Below are 20,823 nucleotides of genomic sequence, written 5' to 3' on the forward strand. Positions count from 1 at the left end.
GGAGCCTTACCCGGGGATCGTCATCACAATTCAAATCTTCAGGTAGTCCCACAAGAAGTCGTCGTCAAAGAGGTCTCACCGCGCACCTCTTCAGACGTGTCCCGAAATAGCCAGCGCTTGAGATCTAGATGTGTGGTGGAGCCTGCGCATTGATCATCTCGGCACCTCCCTGAATTTCTGGGAGCCGGAGCAACACCCACAGAACTAAAGGAATTTAGGAAGCCATGCACCTCATTTTTGGGTGTCCCTTCCCCTCTGGAGCACTTTCAGGCCCCACTGGTCTGAGAAAGGCCCCTACTAGTCTTCCGCTGGCGTGTTCACCCTCGGCACCAGTCGAGCCCCAAGGATCTATTGACTGATCTGAGCGGCACCAGTCGAGCGACCTTGACCTTCGCTGGCACCCACTCCACTGGCGATGCCTCTGGCACAACCTACACTTAGTGGTGGCGCCGCACCATCATCATTCCCGACTCCGATACAGAGCTGGAATGGATGTCCAGCGATGCCAGCTCCGCCACCGACCGGGGGTAGAGTTTTCATATCAGAGCCAGTGCTGCATTGTTATGATAGGCCTGGATTGGGTGATGATTGCGAGTGGGTTGCGGACCCTTATGGATGCCAGCCCTTAGAAGAACTTGAGGAAAGTTGGTATGAGGATCTGGCGGATGCCAGTGGATTGGACACCTTCCTAGTCATTGACCTGGTCTCCTCCCCTACCGTGGCCATGGAGTAGGGTGTCTCTTTCACAATGGTGGTGAAGAGGGCAGCTGAAGTCCTGGAACTTGTGCTGCCCTCAGTGGCAGTCAACACAAATATCTTGACGGGTGTGCTTCAACTGCATGTTGCCCCCCCACAGAACCATTACTCCCATTCAATGAAGTCCTTACTGATGTCCCAATCGCAGCCTCCTCCACGCCCTGCCCAGGGGCTCCTGTGCATAGGACAATCGCCCGCCCCGGGACACCCCAGTTTCCTCACTCAGCACTTCACCCTGGAGAGCTTGGTGGTCCAGGCCGCCACCTACAAAGTCAACCCCGGCACATTCCCTACCCACCACTCCACTAGACAGGGAATCCAAATAGCTGGATACCTTTGGGAAAAAGATGTAAGTAATCTTCAGCTAGATAGAGTTTTACCAGAAAAGTGGTTACCAAAGGTAAGTAACTTGTTTATTAGCAATTATTTGTCTTTCAGCAAACGTATCAAAGTGTCCAGCTTGTTTACGCCATTATACTTTTAGAGCAGAAAGAATACCCAATGCAAAAATTCAGCGAGTATGTCTTATTGTCAATGCTGTTTACAATTTAAATTGAATTTCCAGCAAAACAGCCAAAACTTGTCGAGCAGCCTGGTGAACGCAAACAAGTTTGAGATGCAGCTGTTTCAGGCCATGTCTCAGAACTGGTTGTAGCCAGAGGCTTGTGTCTGACTTCTGGATTTCCTTGAGTAGTGCAGTTTCTTTTGTTGTGCCTTTATGTATTGTCTGCTGCCACACGGTCCTTTTTAAGGCCGAATTTCAACCAAGGTGTTTCTGCAGTCTGCTTTTAGAACAGTAGACTTTTCTTTTTCACCCTCACATCACAAGCATTTAGGCAGAGGCAAACTTGCGTAAATTTAGGAAACAATCTTAATGCTTAGCTTGACTGCCCTGAAAGACCTAGCCTTATTTGTAGTGTGGTGTAATCATGTTGCACTTGTCCAACGTCTGTGGTTTGCTTTCTAGAGGCATGTTGTGTCATAACATACCTTATCTAGCTTTTCACTAAAGCTAATTAGTTTCAGTTGGGGATATAAAGCACGCTGTCACAATGTACACATGCCACTGGTGCAGAGAGGAAGATGGCAGACTGTGGATTGCTATCTGCAGGCCTCTGGGTATGGAGCGCTGCTGTAGATCAGATGTTCAGTGATGCACCCAAGCTACCAAATGAGCGAGTTGCTAAGATATGCCACCAGCTAGCTGGCAAAGGCACCGCTCTTGTAGTGTGTCTGCTTTACATATGGGGATGTTAATAAACGGGCCCATTGGGACAAGATGGAGCACTCTGAGCAATAGGGCCAAAATCGAGTTGTTTGTGAAGAGGCTACCCATCCGTTGAAGGGGCTGCGGGCTTAAAATAAGAATTCAACCTAATTTATCTCCCCCTCACAGAGAACCAGTAGATGGCAGGTTTGGGTTCAGCAAGGGATAGTAGTCGTGTAAGTATTTTGTGTTATGTTCATCTTGCATGATTATGCTTTGTAAAGCAGCTTTACCGCACTAACCACATAATTACTTAAATAATCTGACATTTTTCTTTTGTATGCGAAGGTCTGAAGACACCCAGTAACTGTGAACTGGTGGTTGGAGGAGAGCCTCAGTGCTGGTCAGAAGGCCGGTGTCTCCTATTTGATGACTCTTTCTTGCACACTGCATTTCATGAAGGTAAGCTGCTACATTCTGAACACAAAATTGCAGCGTGTCTGTATTTTATTTTCAAAATGATTTGCTCTGTTAAAAATAAGAAAGTATTTTATAGAAATGTAATTATTCTGCAAACAGACCATTCCAAATTTAATAATATATTAAAGAAATATAGAATATTTGTCAACGTTGAAATTGTTAATGAAGAATTATGTAGGTGCTGTGCTTAATTTGAGCCAGTAGTTTCCTGTGCTGGTCACTGGCTCTTAATTGTCAACACCGGCGCTTATGATGGTCTGCTACATGTTGGCACTATTTATTTAATTTAAAGACGAGCACAACAACAGTTGTTGTCAATTTAATCTACCTTAAAAATTACTAATACCTGCCCCAAAGCCATTCTTATAACTTTGTGGAGTGGAATAGCCTTAATTGTGACACTTGTGGGAGTATAATGGATAGGAGCTGTGTTGGTACTGTCATTGGCAGTGCTAACTAGTGCAGCGGGAGGTGCAAGCTGCATTGGCCTCCTGACAAGGGTTGTGGCACTTATTTTTCCACAAATTAAGCACTGTGTAGGATTCAGTGCCCTTTCCTGGTGAAAGAAGAACCTCCACTTTCGCCAGGAAGTAAGTATTTTGGAGAAGTAAGACTGCAAAGTAGCGTTATATAGGCACTTTCTCTATAAAGATTCTTCTGTAGAAAGTTGAATGAAGCAATTGAGATCATTTTGCATATCTCTACTTGTTTGTTCTCATGTCACGCCCTCTCGATCCTTCATTTGCACGTGTCTTATTCTTAAAGGAAGGTTCTTTCCTGAAAATAATTGAAATGTTCTTTTCAGAAAAGAAAATTTCTTTAGCTCGGTGATGATTGTGAAATATATTTCTCATCCTATACCTCTATCAATATATCCTCTACCTCCACTCTCTCATTCATCCCAAACCCATACCACTACTATGATCGCCAAAATAACCCTCTCTAGACTCTTCCCTACTCTACCCCTCCTTGCATCATCTCATACCTCTGTTGCTATTCAGATCTCCCAATCAAGCCTTTTTAAAACCCTTCCCTCTGACTCTTCCCCCTTCATCTCCCTTTTACTCATCCCAAGCCTCCTCCTACTGCTATGAGCTCAAACAAAAAAAAAGAAATCTAAATCCTTCCCTCTTCTATCCCTCCACTATCCTTTTAAATCCAAATAACAGACTAACATATCCACCACTCAAATTACTTTCATATTTCGCTATACTAATTCACCACTAATCCTTTATGGGTTCCGGAGTAGCGTGCTGCTCGCCAAAAAAGCGATTCGACGCCTCGTCAGGGGTAGTAAGCGCTATATAAATGCAATACAATACTATACAATATTTGGTCCATCTAATAACTGGGGCAAGCTTTCACAGATGGATGGGATGTTTGTGAATCAACTGATGCAATGCCTAGATGTACCCCACACCTCCAGGGACGTAGAACTGTCTTTATGCATCCCTAATATTAGACTAGTGACTGACATAATACAAGAATATTTAAAGTAATACAGATACTCCCTGGGTGAAGCATACTTCCTGCCAGGGCCAGACTGGGTGTAGTGGGCACTGGGCGTTTTCCCGGTAGGCCAGAAGGGTGGGGGCTGGTTTTGGACCAGTGGGTGCCGGTTTTGTTACTGGAGGACGGTTTTGCAACAGTGCTGCGATATCCCCCAACTGTAACAAAAGTGGGAGCGGTGCTTCTTACTAGTACTATTTTTGAAGATGACATTAACACTGTATCTATTTGTAAAGTTATTTGATGATATGAATAATAACTGTGTTAAAATGATATAACAGAAGGATGTGTTGTGGAAAGAAGTGGTATATACTTGAGAAAAAATAGAAAATAGGAGGGAAGAAAGAGGAGAAAGAATGTGAGAGAAAAATAAAATGAGAGAGCACTAGAGAGTAAATGTGGGCAAGAGAGTTTGGGAGACAAAGGACATGTGAGAAACATAAAGCACTACTGAAAACGAGCATGTCAGGTAAAGTAAAAGAACAGGAGAGTAGGAATGACAGTGAGCGACAACATAGAGAGAGAAACACATGGCTGAGAGGGATGGAGGTATAAAGAGCAATACGGTGAAAAGAAAGATAGCAGCGTCAGGGTAGGTGAGAGAGGCGGCCAGGGAGTGAGAGAGCAATGAGCGAGAGAGTTGCTCAAGTCATTGCACATTTGTCTAGAAATAGCCATAGGTGTACCGATTTGTGAGGAAATCACGGGCTCCTCTGATAAGCTGATGCTTCAAAAAGCATGTTTGGCATGAAATGCCATTAGCTATGCCCCAGCTCCAGTAGCCTTTTGGAGGCAGGAGTAGCCTGACATGGTATTAATTCTCTTCCAGCTCTACTAGACTGTCCTGAATTGTCTGACTTTCTCTAGAGGTATGTAGTACTGGAGGACTCTGACCAAGAAGTACCGAAGGACATGAAAGTGCTGGTTTAAAAACAGAAGGGGTGGTTGAAATTGCACTATACAGCAGCAGTGTATCTGTTGGCGATATGGTCCTTCAGCAGTGACATGCCGTTCGGGGCAGGCAGATTGTGTTCACAGTACCATTTTCTAGCTAGCAAAGTGAACATATGCTTTTCCCAATGGCCTGGAAGTCTGTGGAGAGGCTAGGATAGCGTGGAGGATTGAGGAAAGTCTCCACCACTTAGGCCTTTCATATGAACGGTGGCGTTGTCACATTCCTATGCCAGCTTGTAGATACAGCTCTCCGCCTCCCCCCTCCAGTGTCTATACCCACAGGAGGAGGCGGTCGCAGATGACACAGCATCGTATATTGCATGATGACACAGCATCGTAAATTACAATATTTCTAATCCATGAATAAGTGAGTTGAGCTTGCCTAACCCTGCTCCTCCTTTGTTGGTACTTTTGCCTATGCTGGGGAGGCTGCAGAAAGGCTAGCATAGAAGCTGTCACCTGTGTGATGTGTGCGCTGCCATCTGGTTTTCAGTTGCTGTGCCACTTTGCACGAGGCTAAGATGCCTTAGATAAGACCGCGGGTCGTTCCTACTCTTTGGCCACAAGCGGTGTCTGCAAGCCCCTTGATCCTCACATACAGGCTAAAAGGTAGGCAATGTTGTATGAATATCCCTCAAATATTCTCTTTATACTGCCATTTTAGATGCTTTAGGGCCAATTCATAAAGGCATGTAAGTGTACAGAAGGGAGAGCCTTGTCAGGACGCTGAACATGGCTGGCCTCTCTGCCCTGACCTCCATGGCCACTCCACAACCAGCTGATGGCTTCGATTCCTCCCACTGTGGCCGTGCGGCTTGGAAGACCTGCACAGGCCAGGAGTGACCCAGGGGAGTGCTAGCGGAGGCCCAGTGATTTTAGCTTTGGTTCGCCTGGGGGGGGGATCTCGTTGCCATACAGTGCTGGTGGGCGTTGGCCCCTTGACTCCAGTCGGGTGCAGCAGGGAGCCAGTAAAAGCAGATTGACAATTCAACCTGGGAGGCCTGAAGTGGGCGGTGACAGCAGCCCGACTCTCAGGGATACACTCTGCCCATCCCAGTATGGATTCAGGAAGGTCTGGTGATGGTGAAAGGTGTCGGGCCCTGGCTCTGATTGGGGTGCCACCATCACCCCCTAATTGTGCCCCCGTTGCATTATAGGGAAAGACAAGCAGCCCGAGGCCAAGACCTCACAGGGCCGCATCGACAAATACAAGTGGACCGCAGGGGCCACTGACAGGGAGGTAACATTGGTGGTGTCGCCGGCCCTCGTCAATTTTGTATTTGTATTTGTATGTGGATTTATTAAGCGCGATTGATGCCCGGGGGCGTCCAAGCGCTGAGTGACCGACAGATGTATAGGCAGAGGCGGGGATAGTTACCAGAATTATTGTGGGGAGTTGAAAAGAAGAGTCTTGAGCTGTTTCCGGAATGAGGTAAGATTAGAATTGGCTCTCAGATGAAGAGGAAGGGCGTTCCATAGCTTGGAAGCGTTATGGGTGAAGGTCCTACCGCCTGCTCTGGCTCTTTTTATTCTGGGTGCGGTGGCCAGAAAAGTCTGGTTTGACCGTAGGTTTCTGCTTGGATGGTAGTGAGAGATTAGGTCGCGGGTGATGATTGGGCCTTTGTCCCAGAAAGCCAGGTGGGCAATACACAAGGCTTTGAAGTGGATTCTTTGGCGGACTGGCAGCCAGTGTAGACTGGTCAGACTGGCTCTGACGGATTGTCGGCGTGGGAGCTGGAGCAGTGTCCGAGCTGCACAGTTCTGCACTGTTTGAAGTCTCCGCAGTGTGTAGTCTGGTGCAGCGAGGTATAGGACGTTATTGAAGTCCGGGCGGGACTGGATCAGACCCTGGAGGGCCACTTGTTTTGCCTCCATGGGTAAAAGATCAAGAATTTTTTTGAGCATTTTAAGAAGGCCAAAACAGGTGGCGGAAAGTTTGGTAGCTTGTGTGTCGAATGACAGGGATTTATCGAGCCACACCCCAAGACTCCTGATGTTGTCCTTGGGTGTTGGGGGGGTGCCCAGACAGGGTGGCCACAGGGAATTGAAGGAGCTAGGATTCGCGGGACCTAGAAGCATCAGCTCCGTCTTGTCTTGAGTGATGAGGAAGACATCCAGCTCTTTACTTCCTCAAGGCATTTACAGAGTCCCCCGCTCATGGGAATGTTGGCCTCATGTGCCAGTGAGACCACCAGCTGGGTGTCGTCCGCATAGGAGATGATCTTAACTCCATACGGACGAACAACCTCAGCCAGTGGCCTCATATAAATGTTAAATAGCGCCGGGCTTAAAGAGGAGCCTTGTGGGACCCCGCACCTTAAAGGTCTGCTGGTAGATACTGATTCACCGTCGAATACCTGAAAGGATCTGTCTTTCAGGAAGGACTCGAACCATAGCCAAGCCTGGTGCTTGACGCCAACATTAGGCAGACGGTTCAGCAGGATGTCATGGCTGACCGTGTCAAAGGCCGCGCTGAGGTCAAGGAGGATCACTGCCACTGATCCTCCTTGGTCCAAGATTTTTCTGGATTCCTCGGTGACCTTGAGGAGGGCGGTCTCGGTTCCGTGCTTGGGTCGGAAGCCTATCTGGATGGGGTCTAGCAGTTGGTTGATTTCTAGGAAGGTGACCAGAAGGCTGTTGATGTATTTCTCCAACACCTTGCTCAGCCAGGGAAGCAGGGAGATTGGCCGATAGTTGCTGAAGTCTAATGGGTCCAAATTGGGTTTCTTCAGCAGTGCTTTAACCATGGCCCGTTTCCATCTAGGAGGGACCGTGCCGGAGGAGATAGAGGCATTCAGGAGGTCCATTATGAAGGGTAGGGTGACCTGAGATGCCGACATTATAATGTCTGGTGGGGCTGGGTCGTTGGGGGAGCCAGATTTGACTTTCCGGGCTACAGTTTCCAGAGATGCCAGATCTAGGGGGGGGGGAAGTGAGCTAGTGTAGTGGGAGTCTGTAAGGTAGGGTGTGCCAAGACTGTGTTAGTCGAGGCTGGAACGGAGGTGGCCAGGGGGGTAAAGGAGGCGTAGATTTTGTCAATTTTTTGGTGGAAAAAGTCTGCCACATTGTTGCAATGCTCTGTGGATGTGGTTACAGGTGGGCTGGGTGGTAGCTTGGAGAGATTTTTTACTATTAGGAAAATCTCCCTAGGTTTTGATTTGGCTGACATGATTTTGTTAGAAAAATATGCCGCTTGAGTGGCTTTGATTTCTTCTTTGTACTCTTTAAGTAGCGTTCGGTATTGGGTTTTTCCTATTGGAGAGAAGTCCAGAGGCCATTTCCTTTCAGCTTTCCTGCATAGGCGTTTCTTTGTCCTAAGGGCCTCTGAATACCATGGTTCCGATTTGTGGGAACGTTTTAGAGTGTTTTTTCTTTTGGGGAGAGTATTGTCAAGGGATTGGGTGATCCAGTCTTCATAGGACTGGTCAGCTAGGCGTGGATCCTTATTATGGAGAGGAGGGTTGCTAGCGAGTTTGCTCATCCATTTGTCGACTGGAAGGCGGGACCAGGCTCTGGCTATTCGTACTGTGGGTTTAATGGTTGGAGGTTTGAGTGTGGTCCAGGTGAAGGGGACTAGTAAATGGTCAGTCCATGGAAGGGGGATTGGTAGGCTAGATGTAAGATCTGCGCAATTGCTGAACACAGGGTCCAGCAAATGGCCTTTGACGTGAGTGGAGGACCTAACGATTTGGGTTAGCTGCAGCGCTGCTAGGTCATTTATCATCATAGTGGCTATGTGATCGGTTGTGGAGTCAAAGTGGCAGTTAAGATCCCCTAACAGGGTGAAGTTCGAGGAAGTGCTGACGCGTTCCGCCACAACCGAGGCGATAAGATTGTGGAATTGTTTGGGAGGGCCTCAGCTTCCATTCTACAGGCGATCCATAACCTACGATATTTGCTGGAGGGGAAGTAGGGTGACTTGAAAGTGAATGTGTCCCTGCTAAGGCTGGATTTGCACAATATGACAGTAAGGGTGGCAGATGGTTGTATCTCAACAGCAAAGGATACAATCCATACATTGCAACCCACTATCTCTGGGCTCCACAAATCTGTGCATCACCTTGAAGGGTGTGTGGATGATGCAGAAGGATGCGTGAAGTGCAATAATATACACATTGTGGTGGTCCTGGAGGGGGCTGAGGAAACTCCTGACGACTCAGTTTGTAACTACCTGGCTGAGATCTTGGGTCCCGAAAGAGGAGCTGTGCTCCATCATTGCAGTGGGGAGGGCACGCAAATCTTTGGCGTGGAGACTTCCTCCGGGGGACCCGCCTCACCATATTATTGCCCGCATCTTTAACTTTGCTGATCGCGACTTCATCCTCAAGGCCTCAAAGCGACAGGAGACTCTGACATGTGGCTCTTCTCGAGTAATGGTCTTCCCTACTATATACTTAAAGTTCAACAGGAACTGCGAACCTTTTTGTCAGTTAAGCAGAAGCTGCTGGAGCTACAGATTCAGTACATGCTGCTCTTCCCAGCGCGGCTGAACGTGATATACGAACACAAAACCTTACTTTTTTTTAAGGCGGTCTGTGTCTCCACTCGTCCAAGTGCTGGAGGGCTGGACGGGGGCTGTGGGCTGTTGCCACGACTGCTTAGATGACGCCCTTCCTGTGGCCTATCCTGAATTTACTTCATATTATCTTCCTATTATAGCGGAGTGGTCAGTGGCTGACCATGTAGGCCCTTTTTCTTTCCTTTCGGTTTGTGGGTAGTATTCTACCTTCTAATGCCAGGAAAACAATTGTTCATGTGATCATAACCTCACAACTGGACTATGGTAATGTCCTGTATCTCTGAGCCACAAAGAGAGGACTACCCAAACTACAGCGGGTGCAGAACGCTGCAGCTCGACTGGTGCTTGGTTTACCCAGAAGAGCGAACACTGAGAAGGCCTTGAAAAAACTGCACTGGCTGCCAGTGGAAAAAAGGGTCACCTTTAAGGCAATGTGCTACGGCCATCGCATCCTCACAAAACACAGCCCTAAATATCTTCATTCATTACTAACCGAATACGCCCCTGGTCGGAGTCTGCGGTCCTCAGGGAAAGCCCTGGTGAAGGTACCAAGGATATACAAAGCCAGACTGGGAGCACGTTCTTTCAGGTACCTTGCAGCAAAAACGTGGAACACTCTGCCAATAGCCCTAAGGACAGAGCCATGTGAGAATAATTTCTGCAAACAACTAAAAACCTGTCTGTTTACCAGTACGGAATAATTCATAGATGTCTGGCAAAAACCTTTTCCCTCTCCTATGTCTCAGCGCGGGGACACACCGTTTGGTGTAAGCAGGCGCTCTACAAATGAAATAAACTAAACTAAACTATTATGGGGGTAGTTAAGGAAACAATGCAGAGTAACGAGGTTGGGACTGTGTCGCTCAGTTGGCGACAGTTCCTAGTTTATTCCATAAGAGGTACTTTGATTTCACGAGGTGGGGGGTTAGGGTTTGTACATTCACACATCCAATGACCGAGCAGACGGACTGCCACCCGCAGGGCACTATTCGTCTTTTGACCTGGAACGTTAATGGGCTATTAGACCCTGTCAAGAGAGGGGCAGTGTTCAAGAGGGCAAACAAGGTATTAGGCCGATATACTTTTTTTTCAAGAGACCCATCTTGTGTGCTGGGTTGGGTACAGCCCCGGGATCCCAAGTTGGTTCTCCTTCACACTACAGAGGGGGGTAGACGCTGAAAGATACCCCAGGGCCCTTTTATGGCTCGGTCTAGTGATAGTGAAATGAGATATCTCCAGGGCCTGGAAAGGCCTTGAAACAGTGGACACTGGGATTGGATTAATGTATGAGCATGGAGCTTCCTGTCTATAAGACCAGACCCAATCAAACATTACAAAATATGGGCTTCATGGGTTAACACCGGGGCATTTTCCTCCAGAAATTCGAAACTCCTTGTTGTTCCCTGGACCAGGAAATACGTTTTTATGATGGCAAGACCTAAAGTGAAGTCTTAGGGGTGGGAACGCCGGATTCTTGTTCTCGTCTAGTTATCTACAAGAACCCACTCAGGTCGCCAGGATCTCTTTACTTGCAAAATAGCGTAGAGGGAAGAAACACAATTATCAAATCGTATTTACCGCAATTTGACATTTCAGAAAGGAAGACTCATAATCTGGGAGGTTGACCTTTTATTATCAGCAAAAACATCTGAATATATAGGCACCTCAATACAAGGCACAAAAGGTAAATGGGGACTAACACAAATGCTAGTCTACGAAGTATCCGCATACGACTAAAGATAAACAGGATCACAGCTTCCAAAAGCATCATGTACCCTATGGCAATTGTGATATCGAAATTTAAAGTCATGAATCAAATCATTTCTATCCCTACTCTATTCTAAGGTGACATCCCTACTCAACATTCCCTTCCAGGTGAGGATCGCATAAAAAGGTGTCAGCAGTGAAACTTCCTAAGAAGTCGTCACCATATGAGAGCTCGATCTATAGTGCTCCTTTCAGTCCCTCTCCTAAGTCTCGTCTGCTCAACCCACGGGGCGCTGTCCCTAATACAAAACCCCAAAAAGCTGTACACGCCCTTCAGCACACCCCTCTAGGCAGCTTCTTCCTTCCGTAGATTTCCATTTGGATCCTTTCATCTTCCTTTCCATGAATTCGACCTTGGGTCCCAGGCCTTTTCTGTACCAGGAGTTGCAACTTTACATTCCAATCCACTCCCTTCCTGTCTACTCCTTCTGTCTCCATTCCATTTGAACAAAGACTTATTCTAACTAACGAGCTACATGGCCTTGTACCTGCAGCCAAACGCTGAACAGAAAAAAACCCTAACATCATGAGGTTTCACAATTCACTGCAATTTAAGCTTTGCTAAAATCCTGTCGTCCTAATAAAACATGGCTAAAATAAACGAAGGCCTTCACTTCACATACATGGTTAGGCCTCAAACTAACATACTACAATTACCAATTCTAATTATTCGTCTCATACTTAAGAGAACTACCTTCTTCTTTCTTCTAGCATGACCTAATGTCTCTTAATGCATGACATTATTATAACTAAACATTACACATACACCAATACATTTCGTGACAACTGGTGTCCTTTTCTCTTCTCTCGAGGCCTGTTTACATTTCTACTTTGCTATTTCAACGAATATATTTCTATTACCCTTTAAACATTCTTATTTTATATGCGGGTGCTGACTAACAATGAATATGGTGCACCCCTACAAATTTCGCATCAGCAACGCTCTATCAGTTCCCCACTTTGATGACAACTTGTCATCACACAAATCCATTTATACAGAAGTGGTAACCATCCCATTATGTCGGAAACCCTCCATTCTTTTTAGGTCCTGATATTGATTATCTTGCACATGTGCCATTCGTCTTTCATATCCCCTGAGAATCCTCTCAGCTCTGTTTCCTCTGTACCAGTTGTACGCTCTTACAAGTCCCCACAAACAGATCACACAAACCACCACAATCAGAATTGGTTTCAGCACATATCCGAGAATTCCTTTCCCTAAATCTGCAAACCAGCTTCCCACATGTCCAAATCCTTTCCCAATCTTCTCCCACACATTCTCTTCTGCTAATATTGCAGCCTCTTCGTGAAGTGTGGTAATGTTGACTATATATTTCCTCAGCTCCTTGCTGTTGTCTGGAATATACGTGCAACATTCTTGAACCTTCAACAATTTACAGACTCCGCCCTCTTTTGCCAATAATACGTCTAATGCAAGACGATTTTGTAAAACCATTGTCCTGATCGATAACATTTCTCCATCCACCAACAACAATGACTTCGCCGTGTTCATTGACAACTCATCGACCACAGTTGCTAGCTTTAGTATCTTCACATCATTCAAAATCACACCCAGACCGGGTATGATTGCTCCAAAGATATCACCAATCACAACTCCTGCACTTGCATCTCTCCGTGCTGTAGAGTGGTGTCCTGTTTCTAGCAGAGTCAAATCCTCGGCATGGTATATCTTCGGGAAAATAACAGCCAAATAACAAGTCCCGTACCACTGCTCAGGCAACCTCACGTATGCATTCCTTCCACACACATAATACACTGTTGGGATGACCTGTATCTGACCCTGCAAGAAGTTCCTAGCTGAATCTTCCATAGTAAAGGTATGGGCACATGTGCTATGCCCAACCCAGATTTTGACCTTGTCTGGCTGCGGACGAGCAATACACAGATTTCCCTTTTGTACTTGATCTAAAGCTATGGGTCCATAACTTCCCCTTGACTTATGCAGTTTCTCTTCCTCTGTCCAATCTGTTGACTTCTTTCCCCCATCCTTATCTTGGGTTAATTTTCTATATCTGTCTTCAACTTGGCTAATGAATTTCTTTTCAGTGTCTGATATTGAGCATGTCAGATTATGTCTATGTGCATAAGCAGTATCCAAACTTGTAGTCGGTATGAAATAAGTCCGAAGTCTTTCTTCTGACTTATAATAATCATACTTATTCAAATGCTTAAACGCTGGTACGTCAGGAAGTACTGTGTCATAATTAGAGAAATAGTACTCGAACTGTTTCCTTTCGTAAAACAGACTAAGCAATAGACTGCAAGAAATCCCATAAGTCAATGGAAGGTGATGGTATCTAATACCCTCATCTACAGAAGCAGGCAACTGCATGCACACATAGCAATCTTTCGCATCCATCGCATCAACGTACTCATACAACAATTTCGCATACGCATTGAGTTTGAAATCACCTCTCGACAAATCCATGTGTAACATACGACTTTCTTCTAGCATCATCGCCCTTTTATCTCCTGAGATATCCTTCTTGGTACTGGGAGTGACAGGTGTAGGTGTTCCCAGCATCATCCTCTCCTCCCTGTGGGCCACTGCATACGAAGTTATGACTACTGCGAATATAACAGCTATGACTACTCCTAAAAGTGTACCTATCACTGTCTTCGCCCTACAGTGGGAATTTCTAGGCTCCACCATTTTTCCCCCACGCTCAGAATCCAGTTCAATAACAATGGGCGAGAGTCTCTTCCTCATTCAGGCTTGTATCTCAATGCAACAATTTTCCTTTGTAGCTAATGTTATCTTCTACGTTTCAGTTCTCTACTTTATTTCGGATCAGCAAAGGCTTCCTTCCCCTTCTCCGATACCTCCAACTGAGCTGTCACTAAATTTTCCTTCTTTTTGCTCTTTTTCGACAAAGTTCATCGCTAATCCAAAATAACTGCAGGTCCCAACAACTCTAGGACTCCTTGCAAAATTTCAAGTTTGAGAGTTTTCAGTTCTTGGGGAGAAGGTACAACAGCAAAGTTTGGGAAAGCCAATGTATCCAAAATCAGACCACGAATGTTACTCAGGAGCGGTGGATCTGGAATATGGAGAGTCAATACTCCCTCGATCTCCAATCCTGGGATCTTCAGTAACACTTCCGCCCTCAGAGCCGGTGGACCGCTGACAAGAGTAATCGACCTCAGCCTCCCCGTACTCATCGGTCCTAGCATTCGTTGCTACGTACGTCCACTCAGGTGAAGCGTACCTGTGACACGGCACTCTTGCTCTCCTCGACCTTCTCGGAGCTTCCGGATGTTGATCTTCCTCACTCTGTTCTGACTCTGTCACCTCCGATACTGGGGCAAGATCTCTTCACGGTGTCCCTCTCGAATTTACCCGTTTCTGACTCACGGGCCAAACTGTTTCTGCTTCTGAGACACCCCTGCTCTCCCTTCTGATACCCTGTGCACTGCTTTCTTCCTCGGCAGAATTTGGCTCCACTCCGCCTACTGCACCTTCTTCCGCTTCTGTTTCGGAGTTTCTCTCACTCTCGCTTGCAGCTTGTTCCAGTGCACAACCAGCTGCGTCAGTCACCCTTACAGCTTGACTTTCCCTCTCAGATGGCCCTGCTACCTCAGCTGGGTTTTCGTTCACGAGAGGGGCTGTATCTTCCAAGGGTGCTGGAACTCTACGGGTATGGGAGGCATGCACCCAGTTCGGTAGTCCCCCACACTTCACTGCCGTATTTGTAACCAGAATAATCTGGTACGGGCCTCTCCAGCGAACATCCAGGCAACTCTTCCTCACGTGCTTTCGTACCAACACCCAGTCCCCTGGGCACAGGTCGTGGCACAGAACAGCTACCGCCTGCACCTGCTGAGACACAGAATGAACCACATCAGCCAGGCCTTTACAGTAGTCGAGAATTACATCATCAGTGATATTTATCCATGCAGAGGCTGGTATTGCTGGCACACGCATCGCTCTCCCCATCAATATTTCGTGGGGTGACAAACCAGTTCTCCTATCAGGCACACTCCGGAGACTCATAAGAACCAAAGGTAAGGCATCTGCCCACTTCAGAGGAGTTGAGGAGCACACCTTTGCCATTCGGCCCTTCAATGTCCCATTAACTTGTTCTACTATCCCAGAAGCCTCTGGTCGATAACTGCAATGTAACCTTTGGTCTATGTTCAAGACAGCACAAAGCAATTTCATTAATTCACTGTGGAAATGCGTTCCTCTGTCCGATTCCAAAGAGGTCGGGAACCCGAACCTCGGGATGAGCTCTCTCAACAGTAATTTAGCTACAGTTAGTGTATCACACCTGCGTGTTGGGTAAGCCCCCACCCATCTAGAAAAGACACACACTACGACTAATATGTACCTCAACCCATTACACCTTGGCATTTCAATGAAATCTAACTGCATCCTATTGAAAGGGCCACCTGACCTCCCTATGTGACTCATTGTCACAGCTGTCCTCTTCCCTACATTCATTTGTTGACAGGTGACACATCTTTGACATACAGCTTCGGCTGCTGCCCGAAACTTCATATTGTACCATGTTTGCCGAAACACTCGCACCATCGCATCCCTGCCAAGATGCACAGCACCATGTATCAATCGTGCCATTGGATTCAACAGACATTCCGGTAACACCGCTCTTCCATCACTCGAAACCCAAACATCCACATCTCCCTTCTCACATCCAGCTCGCACCCAACTATCCCGTTCCTGGTCAGACACCTCGTCTTGCAATTGTTTTAACTCTTCCCACGTATCTGCCATCGCCAACATCACACTGAGGTCAGTTGTCTCTTCATTTCCTCTTATGTGTCGTTCTGTGAAGTCACACCCCTGTTCTGCACAAAATCGAGCAACCTCGTCTGCATAATTATTTCCAAGAGACACAAAATAATTTCCTTTCGTATGGGCAGAACACTTTACCACTGCGATTTCATCTGGGCCTTGCAATGCTTCTAACAATTGTCTCACATATTCTCCATTTCTAATGGGTGACTCAGATGATGTCATGAATCCTCTCTGGGACCATAACTGTCCGAAGTCATGAACGACACCAAACCTGTACTGGCTGTCCGTATAAATCGTTATACGGATCTGGCTAGCGGCCAAACAGGCACGAGTCAAAGCAATAAGCTCAGCCACCTGTGCGGAGTATACTCCTTCTAGACAAGCGGCTTCAACCACTCCGGTGATGGTACAGACAGCAAATGCTGCTCTCAACTGACCCGTATTGTCTCTTAAACATGAACCGTCCACAAAGAATATTTCATCTGGCTCTGAAAGTGGTTCATCCACAATATCAGGTCTGGGTTTGGTGCACAATTCAGTCACATCGAGGCAGTCATGATCCTCACAATCTTCATCATCTATATTCGGGATCGGTAACAATGTGGCAGGATTTAAAACAGAACACCTCTTCAACGTCACATTCTCGGCAGCTAGGATGACTTGTTCATAACGTGTCAACCTATTATTTGTGAGGTGTTGTGTTTTAGTCCTGGTCATCAACAGTTCAACAGAATGTGGCACATGCACAGTAAGTGGATAACCCATTACAATGCTCTCACATCTCTCGATACTGACACCTGTTGCAGCAACGGATCTGAGACATCCGGGCAACGCAGAGGCTACTGGATCTAGTGTAGCCGAAAAATAGGCAACTGGTCTACGGACATTCCCATGAACTTGAGTGAACACTGCCAATGCGCAACCTTCTCACAGCAAAACAATGCGGATGCCTTCTTGTAATCAGGCATTCCCAGAGCGGGTGCGCAGCACAAGGCTTCTCTTAGTTTCAAAAATGACCTTAAACAGTCTTCATCCCATGGTACCGGATCACTCACATCCTTACGCGTCAGCCGCTGTAAGGGCTTTGCTTCAAAGGAGAAGTTCGGGATCCATTGGCGACAATAGCCAACCATTCCCAAGAACATTCGAACTGCCCTCTGAGTCGTTGGGACGGGCATTCTCAAAATCGCATCTATGCGATCTGGTGATATTTTTCTTTTACCTTTCTCAATCCGATGACCCAAATACTGTACTTCACTCAGACAGTACTGTGATTTATTTGGAGACACCTTATGCCCATTCTCTCCTAGGAAATTCAACAGGGCTACTGTATCAATTCTACAGGCGTCCTCCGTTTTTGACGCCACAAGCAAATCATCAATGTACTAAACGAGAACAGACTCTTGGGGAAGCACCAGACCTTCAAGGCTTGACACAGGTCAATCACGGTGAACCATTCCGCATCACATGGGATTTGGAACAGGATCACGGATGGATTCGGTACCACGGGATAACATGGGATTACGATCTCATTAATTCTTCGCAAATCTTGCACAATCCTGAATTTCCCGCTCGGTTTCTGCAATCCCATTATGGGTGAGTTACATGGACTGCCCCTGATTTCTCTCAAAATTCCTTGCCTAAGCATGGACTCAATTACAGGTCTAATCCCCTCAATAGTTTCCGGTGACAATTTGTACTGGGGAGTTCTCGGGTACTCTACATTCATTTTGACTCATATTTTCACTGGATCTACACCTTTAACTAGTCCGATCTCTTCCCCACTAAGGTCCCATACAGCAACTGACACAGACTCCCTCAGGTCTAATGGGAGTTCTTCCACCGTGAGTGCAGGATACATTTCCATGCACCAACGCTGGTTCGCAACCTTAAAGGTCGCATCATCGTCTCTTGTCTGGACTTCCACTCCATTTGGGGTACAATAGATGGTACAATTAAGCTTGCACAATAGGTCTCTTCCTAACAAACAGACCGGACTAGAATCACACACCATGAACTGATGTCTGTCACTGGAGTTCCCAATCCTAATCGGTATGGGTTCTGTCAGTGAGCTAGTCAATTTCTTATTTGCTACCCCAACGACTTGGATTGTTTGGCCAGAAAGGGGTAGATCCGGGATCACTGCAGATCTTGCAGTCGATCTTGTAGCCCCTGTATCAACCAAAAAGGTCGTAGGGTGGCCATCGATCTCTGCTTCTACAAAGGGTCCCTTCTGATCTACTTCTAGGACCGCTCTAAGCGTACAATCATCTTCTCCTCCCCAGCAGGATCTTGTTGCTGGATCGGAATCATCTTCCCCATTCACTTCGAATAGCGGCATCCGTACATACGTCCGAGCTCCCTGCTGCATATTCTGTATTCTAGGCGGTCGGGGAACCTGTACCTGCGGAACATTCGTCCCCCCTTTTGTCATTCTCGGTTGCGTCACTACAGGGAGTGTGTCCGCCACTGGAACATGGGTCAACTCTTCTTCCTGCTGTATTTGATTTAACGGATTAAAAGGACACTCACGTCTCCAGTGTCCAATCTGGTGGCAAAGATGACAAGCTGTGGTCTTTTTCAACACTGCCACATCTATTCCGGTCTTAGGATCTACTCCTCTCGGCCTCGCCTGTCCTTGAGCATTCTGTGCTCCTCCTTGATAATTTCCCTGCCTCCTTCCCAACGTTCCTCCGGTAGACTGTCCCTGAACTGCGGTCTGCATCTGTACTAATAGCAGATTATCTTTCAATTTCCTGTGCTTAGACTCAATCTCGTCGCTACAATATCTAGCATATCGGAGAATCTCATCCACAGGCTTATTCTGCCAACAAATCAAATGTTGCTGTATCATTAAACTAACCTCTGGCCTCAATCCCAACACAAACTTGGACACAAACTGTCCCATATCTTTGGTATCCAACGCCTCCAAACCACTGTACTGTTTAAAAGCCTGCAAAAGCCTCTCGTAAAATTCGTGCACTGTCTCCTTAGGCTCTTGTACAGTCCTATCTATCTTCACCCAATCGGTGTCTTGAGGTGAGACCTTCGATTTCAACCAAGTTATTACCTGTTCGAACTTTTTCATCACTATCGGCGACGGGCCATGTGTAATCAAATCCCTGTCAGGCTCTGAGGCCGGCCATTCAATCGCAACTTTATATGCCGACCACAGATCCCCCGGGATCACTATGTCAAACAAAGTGTTCAAATCAATCCACAGTACTTTCGAGATTTTGACAAAGCGATCAACTTGCTTGTACCACTCCACAGGCTTTTCCCTCAACCGGGGAAAATCATTTGTGAAGGCAGCCAAGTCCCCTCTACTCCAGGGTACGTGAACGTACCCTCCATTCTGTACCTCCCTTAAAGGGAAATTCCCTATCGCCGTCGTGCCTCCACCCGGAGGTGGCGTTGTTGCAGGGATTCTGCTTATACACAGAACTATGCGTAGAACCCCAGGACCTCAGTGAGTTGTGGTGTACCAGAAACTCACCTCAGAACCCAGAACCCAGTATCCGGCTAGCATAAGTGTCCCATTCGTTATCCGAGATTTAGCTCGGCGGTCCCAATGAAAAGACAACCCAGAACAAGCGACTCAGTACATACTCCGGAATGGTGGGAATCGGAAATACCTATTCTCACATCAGTCCACAACAAGAATCAACAGAGACACGGTGAAAATAAAAAGAGTTTATTTTTATAGACCACGTGTCCTAAGATGCAGTACTTTGGCTAATACAAGCAGCCAAGTGATTAAAATCAAAACCATCAACATAGTTACAATTCCATAGAATATAAAAGGGGTGATCATGTTATAATGACAGTGGATACTACCACCTTCCCTTTACTAAGAAGCTAATATTATTATTAGACTAACAGAAGGTCTCTTAGGCTTGAATAGGTGACCCCATACCTCAAAGATCAGCTTAGTGAAATCACATCACAGGAGCATCAGGAGTCTTCTCGCAGGAAGGCTCGTCTTCGGTCTGAATAATAAACATGATGTCTGTGATATTAAAGGCACCAACTTTCAGGTATGTGCAGCTGCTCGTGTGTTATGACTAAATAGTGGGTCGATCAACCTAGAGTGGAAAACATGCATTGTCTAACAACTCAGACTGTTTGTCACATCGTGTGCAGACCAAGGTCGCTGCGCAGAGCTCGGGATGGTAACAACAGATTGCTCTCGTGTGAGGCGAAACTCGAGTCAGCAGTTTGTTTAAGCAATAACATGTGAACGCAGTGTCGTGTGCAAAAGCAGCAAGATGGCTTTCTAACTTCTAACGTGGTTATGCTAACTTAACAATGTATGTACGTATTAAGGGAGTCCTTACTACATGCCCCCTTGATCGAAGCACTACTTAGTATGCAAGAAAAGAGAGAACGCAGAGTTCAAGCGCGACAGAGCAGAACAAGGCGTAACCAATTTAAAAAACACTGGTCAGTTCAGGCAAAGTCCGAATAGGAAAAAACCAATGGTGGAAAGAAAAAACAAAAAACCTCAAACGTGCCGTGGGGGGTGAAAAAATGAAAAAACGCCTCACCGGGCAGAAGTGCAGCCGTACAGGGACAGTTCAAGACACGTGAGGAAAACACAGTGGACGATAGCTCACTCAATCCATGAAAGTATATGCAGCATATGTGGCCACTGCTTCCAGCAGAAAATCATTGGCACGGCCACTGAAGGTTTCAGCCATCCAGTTAACCAAAGAAAAGGAACATACATGATCTTCTATTAGCGGAGCCTCTAGCACCATCAGAGGGCAACCAGCGTGTACTTCCAAATAACTCATATCCAAGAAGTCATATGCCGCTCTCGCGATGTCCCAATTACCCAGGATACCATGC

General features: G+C 46.6%; 1 protein-coding gene across 6 annotated transcripts in view; it reads left to right on the top strand.

The window, feature by feature from the left end:
- Positions 1–20,823, top strand: part of ASPHD2 (aspartate beta-hydroxylase domain containing 2) — a 298,911-nt gene that overhangs the window by 250,658 nt on the left and 27,430 nt on the right. For all 6 annotated transcript variants that reach the window (XM_085633505.1, XM_085633509.1, XM_085633511.1 and 3 more), the window contains exon 4: positions 2,312–2,425. In XM_085633505.1, coding sequence (XP_085489631.1) covers positions 2,312–2,425 — 114 coding nt within the window. The remainder of the gene's footprint in view (positions 1–2,311; positions 2,426–20,823) is intronic.

The sequence above is a fragment of the Triturus cristatus genome, chromosome 11, assembly GCF_964204655.1.
Source record: "Triturus cristatus chromosome 11, aTriCri1.1, whole genome shotgun sequence".
Lineage (NCBI taxonomy): Eukaryota > Metazoa > Chordata > Amphibia > Caudata > Salamandridae > Triturus > Triturus cristatus.